The 7098-nt window shown below is 40.4% G+C and overlaps 1 protein-coding gene across 1 annotated transcript; it reads left to right on the forward strand.

Moving 5' to 3' along the window:
* The first annotated feature begins 1748 nt into the window (after positions 1-1748).
* Positions 1749-7097, forward strand: fam185a (family with sequence similarity 185 member A). The gene is made up of 8 exons (XM_055027422.1): positions 1749-2267; positions 2340-2449; positions 3349-3441; positions 3612-3750; positions 5951-5992; positions 6069-6164; positions 6236-6370; positions 6464-7097. Exons 1-8 carry the CDS (start codon positions 1826-1828, stop codon positions 6574-6576), a joined length of 1170 nt encoding a protein of 389 aa, XP_054883397.1. The 5' UTR covers positions 1749-1825; the 3' UTR covers positions 6577-7097.
* The last annotated feature ends 1 nt before the right edge of the window (position 7098 follows it).

Below are 7098 nucleotides of genomic sequence, written 5' to 3' on the forward strand. Positions count from 1 at the left end.
GGGCAGTGTTGTTTTAACCGATGCAACCCGAGAAAACTCCGGCCCTTCTACCAATTTCCCCAGCAATTTATTAAAAGAACTGTAAAATGCAGTAACTATTATTTAATACCTCGGTGGGCCATCAGGAACCATCAGGTGTAAAATTAAGCACTCAGGCATTCAGGCGGCTCAGGAATTTGGTAAATTCAGCTGCGATGCACTGACAGGATGCATAATAAGCTCATTCATAAAATATTCCCTCCACTAAACATTACACTGATAATTGGTGTTGGTGTCAAAACGTATTGAAAGCAACTGAGAAAAACAACAACTCTGCCTGGAAAACAGTGTGTCTGAAATCACAGAGCGGAGAAAATGCTGGCTGAAGTCTCCAACTGTCAGCAGAGCCAGATTTCACGCTCTCTTTATTTTAGATTTCTGGAGCAGTGCGTCAAAACCCATTACATCACTAAGTACTATGCAAAGACTTGGAAGCAGAGGTGTGAAACTTATTGCAGCCAGACTAGATCTGAAAAAATCCTGCTGCTCTCTCGAGCTGTCCAGTGGAAAAGTCTGAGTGTGGAGGTCGTAATGGGGACACGCTTGCCTGACTGGTTTGGAGTTGCTTTTTAGGAGCCGGGTGTGGAGCATACAAAGACATTATGGATGATTTCATGCTCCTGGTTATTTAGGAAGAACTTGGAGCTCCTGTCTGTTCCAGTGTGACTTTCCATCAGAGCACCAGGCAAAGGTCGTGGATACCCGGATGAGCAACTTTGGAGAGGGCTTCCCTGAAGAGCGTTGGTGGATGAATTACTGTGAGCTAGATTAGATTGTCCACCTGACCTCAGAAATGGTTTCCTGGAAAATGGTCAAATTTTCTCTCCTAATCCTTCTCAGAAGAGATGAAGTTGTTTCAGAGGAGTATGAGCACATGAGAGACTATTAGGAATGAGATTTCATTACAGTTCATTTGTGTAAAAACAAGCATCCCTGTATTGCTGGTAGTATATTACATTACAAAGGTCACATCGTAATGATTGTCCTTTTGAACTATTTTTCCTTTTAACAGTGAAGAAAAGCTGTTTTTAATTTTTTTGATTGGTCTGTTTTATAACACAGTTTGTTTAATTAAAAAAACAGTATCTTATATATAATGTCTGATAAGTATCAAAATCTTATCTAACTTTGTACTGTTTAACCTTCATATAACAATCTGGATGTAAAAACAACTTTAAGACTCAATTTCCCTAAATCCTTTGCGCTAGAACTGACGTCACCCACATGGTGCTCCATTGTCTGTTTTCATTGGTTAAAACCAGAAAGGGGTCGGTTCAAGGTTTACGCAAGAACACAACATCCGGTCTGTGAAGTTTGCCAAAGCAACTTGGACCGAACAATAGAGTGAATGAACTTCCCTTCAAATTAAAAGGATGAAGGAACAAATGTAATATGCAGCTAGGGAGGATAAGGAAAAGAGTTTGACGCTCCTGTCCAGAGGATCATTAAACAGGCGCAGGAACCGAGCTTCATGTTGCGTTCACAGGAAATCACGGGGAAACGGCTGCTAACACTTTCTGATATGTTCAATGATGTCATATGGCCACTTGAGGTCTCGGCAGTAAACTTCGCCTACCTTGGGCCGCCCTGGATACTTCAAATTATCTCCGCATTATCTTCAGGAAGTTTTAAAAATCTTACGCTTGAAATAGCAGACTTTTATTCTGAAATCCAAGCGGTTCTGGTAGTCTCAGTAGCAGCTCGGGACTCACGTCCCCCGGTGGGACTGAATGACTGCACATCAGACTCAGCAGGTTGTGTTGTTGTGTCTGGAGGTTCAGAGGAGATGTTGTGGACATCCGCAGCTCAGAGAGGCCCCGTGGGGCTCCTCCTGCGGTGCTGGCCCCTCACATCCTGTCACACGGCTGCCGCTGCGCCCCGGTGGCCCCTGCTTGCCTCCCGGCACTTTTCGAGCTCCGAACCCGCAAAAGCGCCGACACATGACGGGGCGGAGGCGTCGCCCCTGCGGCAATGGGCCCTGGACGTCAGCCCCTTCACCACAGTGAGGGCCCGGTTGCGCTGCAACATCTGCGTCCGCCCGCTGGACGTGCACGCCTACCCCGAGGCAAACCGAGCCCTGATCTCGGTCCACGGTCCGGACAGTGACCGGGGGGGCTGCACGGAGGACCTGCATGTCCACTATGATGGACAGAGCCAGGAGCTGCTCATCTCTGCTGAGAGGGTGAACAGCGACGTCACGATTGAGATGGACGCACCAATCAAAACTAGTGAGTTTTTACAATAATGACAAAGCTGCGCATACAAACATGGAGCTTAATGAACCTGCGTGCTTTTGACAGATCTCTTCATCACTACTGAAGGAGGAGGAAACGTGCAGGTGAAGAGGATGGAGAGTGATGTCTGCAAAGTGCAAACAGAAAAGGGCAGCTGTTTGCTTCACTCTGTTAAAGTTGGTATTTCCTCATAGATAGATAGATAGATAGATAGATAGATAGATAGATAGATAGATAGATAGATAGATAGATAGATAGATAGATAGATAGATAGATAGATAGATAGATGTAACCAACATATCAAAATCATAGAAAGGCAGAAATTGTACTCAAGTACAATTCAGTACAAGTATAGAGTATTTAGTAGCAACATAAAGTATTTGTAGCATTTGGCCTGAAAATTCTATATTAGGCCTAAAAATAGCATCAGTACAGTTTGTTAAAAACAATAAGCCCCAGTTTAGCATAATGTTTGTGTCTGGGGCATTTTTGAGTTAAAACATTCTTGCTGTTCGTTCAATGACATAACTGGAGGTGTGTAGAGTGGCCAAAATCTGACTAAAGTAAAAGTAACGTTAGTGTGAAATAATATTAATCAGTAAAAAGTATGGCACGAGAAAATGATTAATATGAGTACTTGGTAATTGGTTACTACTCACCAGAGTAAGGCCAAAGAAGTGGATTGTAACAGAGTGATGTAATAATGTATGTTAATGTTTGTGTCAGAGATGCTTAATTTCATCTCTAGCAAAAGTTTATTACTTATATGGAAAAAAAACACACACACATTTTTATATTTATTCAAATATTAAAAAAACTATTTAATATCTTTATTTAAATTGTGTCTTATAGTTTCCACTTTCTTATTGGCTTCAATGTACAAAAAAAGGTGATGAAAGAAGGGAAGTAATTTAAAGACACTTGCAAAAATAAATCTGTAGCGATTTTTATGCCTTAAAATAGACAAAATAATGATGTGAAGAATTGATATGCATCAGTTTTATAATCATTGATTGTGTTAAACCGTCAAATATCTGAAACTGGCTTAACTCCTCATCCTCTTGTGATGTCTCAGGGACATCAAGTGGAGGTGAGGTCCCACAGCGGACACGTTACAGGTTTGGGCACCATCCATGGCAACGTGGACATCAGCACAAAGGGAGACAGCGTAAGTGGGACAGGGTTTCTGCAGCTCTTCGGTCTTATTCTTAGCAGCCATTAGGGGGTAGCAGCGTCCTATTGCAGCCGTCGGCACCAGTGAGTTAAATGTTGTGTGTTCTGATCTGAAGTGGTGTGTGTTTACATCTGTGTGCGGTCACCTGAGGTCTCATCTTGCAGGTGGTTGATGTCAAGAAGCTTCAAGGCACAAGGATGAACATTTCCACGGAGCACGGAGCTCTGAAGGTCAAAGCGGTCTATGCCGAGTCCAGCCGTGTGTTCTCCTGCTCGGGGAGAGTAGAACTGGGTCATGTGCACGGTGAGAAAACGTTTCTCACTTCTACTAATTCATGTGTGCATGGCTGGGTTGCCATTTTCTTTCTTCTCTGCACTCTTCCACAAACATTTGATTTATTGAGTCCAGGAATAATAGCTTCCTCTTAATTCATTCTCCAAACAGAGCGTTGGGTCTTTGCTCCTCAGATCAATGCTCCACTCGAACTGCCTGTTAGCTTAGCTGAACAGCCATGTCTTGGTTGCCATACTCAGTTGGCACAGTTAAGTGTGACACCTGATTTTATTTAGGGGTATCAGAGTAAGGGTGTCTAAATAAAAACACAAGTCATACTCTCCTTTTTCTTCTGTGGAGTTTAACTGCATTGAATTACCACCACCTAAATGTAGATGCTAAGGCTTCCTAAATCTGCTTACATAGGGTCATAAAACATTAGCACCCACATTTTCTGGATTCAGTGTCACTTTTCCCTATAATAAATAAAAGGCAATTCATATTTGTATGGCCTATTGCAATACACTAATATGAATTCCTCTCTCCTGTTTCCTCCAGAATACGTGACTCTCTGCATATATAATCCCCTTCTCCTGTTTTCACTGCTGTTTTCATACTTGGTTACACACATCTTAACTGCTCTGCATGTTTCAGATGTTTCTCTGCTTCAGCACATCTGATTTTAATTGACGGCACCTGGTTTTTAAAAACCAGGTGCCGTCAATTAAAATCGTAAAAACCATCGTAACATCGTAAAAACCAGGTAACCAGGTTGTGTTAACAGTGTGAGTCGAAGACCAGCAGGGTTTAGAAAGTCACAAAAAAATTCAAATGCAGCATGCTGAGGCAAACATTTTACTCAAGGAAAAGGAAAAAGTAGCAATTTAAGAGATTACTCAAGTAAGAGCAAAAAAGTATTTGGTATAAAAGCCACTCAAGTACTGAGTAACTGATCAAATTATCGATCATTTTGTATTTAAGAATTACATCGTCACACTAACCAAAATATGGAAAAAAATTGGAAATTTTGGTAGTTTAAATATCAAAATGGAAACAATTCACATAAATAAAATAATGACAAAATGAGGCAAAAAAAAACTTAAATATTTTTTTTTCAATTAGAAACTTTAGTAAAAACTACAGTTGTGCGTTTCTGTCTGGTAATTATATAGTTAAAACAAATTTGTTCTTCACTTTGTGAAGTTACTCAGGCATCCAGACATTTTACTCAAATAATAGCAACACTCCGTGATAAAATTACTCAAGTAACAGTAAAAGTGTAGCATAGTTCAAATATACCAAAAGGTATTTATTTTCCTCAAAAATGTACTCAGGTAAACATAAATGAGTAAATATAACTAGTTACTACCCAACTCTGGTAATTTGTTTTCCTTATTTCATTAATCTTGTAAGTATTATCCAAATAATCTGCACAAAATCTTTTAACATAAATATATTCTACATTAACTTAAATCCTACAAACATTGAAAACTTGTGAACCAAACATGCCAGATTTGACCGCACAGATATTGATCTTGGCCAGATTTCTCCACTGCCCTGCATGTTCTCTTCCAGAACACCTGATTCAAATGACCGCCTGACTTCCCCTGCATGCCACAGAGTGCTGCAAAATCCTGTTAATCCCCCACTTATTCAAGTCAGATGCATGGCAGCAGAGAAACACCTAAAACATTCAAGGCGGTGCTCCTTCCGGACTGGAACTGAGAAACGCTGATCTATGACAACCTTCACCAGACTCAATGATTTTAAGGGTTTAAATAATGCTTAAAGAAACTTTACTTCAGAAAAACAACTGTTTCGTTTAGCAGTTTCCAGTACATTCTGGTCCACAGCTGCTTTAGGTTAAATCTCTTGGTAAAGCTGAGCCATAAGGAATCTCGGGCTCAGATCCAGTCACAGTTGATTTAAGCACAATGTGGTCCCAATCTACCACAAACCTTTCAACTATTTTGCTTTAAGATGGCTATAAAGTCAAGTTAGCAGTAAAAAGTGACATCGTTGATCACAAACAATCCTGAGAAATATTTCATAAATAAAATTGATTGAATAACAATTTTATTGTATTCCTGAATGTGAATTTCAGCTATGTAATGTAATGTGTTACAACTCAAGATGTGCTTAAAGTATTCAGATATTTATTTTCTGTTCAGCGTGGTGAAGTGCAGGTAGTGATGAGGTTATTTAATCTTGTTTTTTTAATTCATTGTAGGTAACGCCACAGTGGAGAACAAGTCTGGGGATACAGTTGTTGGTAAGCAGGCTGGCTGGCTGCAGACTGACCCACGCATGGTTTCTATCAAAGTCTGAGGTTTGCTTTGCTCCTGCAGATGGTTCAAATAGTTTCCTGAAGGTTTCCTCTATTAGCGGAAGCATTGATGTCTACGTGGGAGACGGTGGCACCGCTGACCTCCACACTCAGGACGGTAAGTATGCCGTAGACAGAGCCCACTTTTTCCTGTGCTCCTGATTTAGTTTCAATCTTTGTGTCATGTAGGAGCGGTGAGTGTGCGTGTCCCGTCTTCGTTGAGAGCCGGTGTAAATCTCTGCGGCACGGCGGTGAACGTCAGCCCAGAGGTTCTTCTGCATGATGAACAAAGACACACCGCAGACGGCCGGACCACACTGACTGGTGAGCTCCTACCATCCGTTGTTTCTTCACTTGACAATGACATGAAAACCTCCAACCAGTGAATGAAACATGACATTAATGCGTTTGTCTCAGGCTATATGAGTGGAGAACCTCCTGATGACCAGTGGGTCAAAGCTCGGACAGACAGAGGATCCGTCCAGCTGAGGACGCAAAGCTGGTTTGAGTCCCTGAAGCTCGGGAGCTAAGTGACCGGATGCATCGCAATGTTCTCAGGGCCGAAAACCGGATATTAATACTATGCGAACAGCTGAAAGTTATTCTCCTGTCTTCACAGTGCACTCAAAAATATAATTTAATTTAAAGTGTCTTTTGAATGTTCATGTCAAATCACACAATCAATGTATTGTGACTGTGTGTATTTAGTGTTTTTTTTTACATGATTAAAAAAGATATTTTAATAAAATAATAGGTTCTTTAATAAATCACTCAACAAAATAATTACAGATAGCTTTAAAAATCTCTTTAAAATCAATGTAAAAGGCATTTTCGAGTGAAGAACAAGACGTGGAGAACATGTCATTGTTGCTGCACAGTTTTTACTTTATAAAAGTAAGTATATTAACACGTTTTAGTAAATATTAAACTTTATTTGTCTCATTTACAGTTTGTGCTCTTAGAAATTGTTGACCAGTTCTTCTGTGAAAGGGCACAAAATAACAATTAAGTAAAAAAAAAAAAATAAAAAGAAAGACTAAAAGGGTCTAGAC

The sequence above is a fragment of the Poeciliopsis prolifica genome, unplaced genomic scaffold (assembly GCF_027474105.1).
Source record: "Poeciliopsis prolifica strain line A6 unplaced genomic scaffold, Auburn_PproV2 SCAFFOLD001, whole genome shotgun sequence".
Classification (NCBI taxonomy): domain Eukaryota; kingdom Metazoa; phylum Chordata; class Actinopteri; order Cyprinodontiformes; family Poeciliidae; genus Poeciliopsis; species Poeciliopsis prolifica.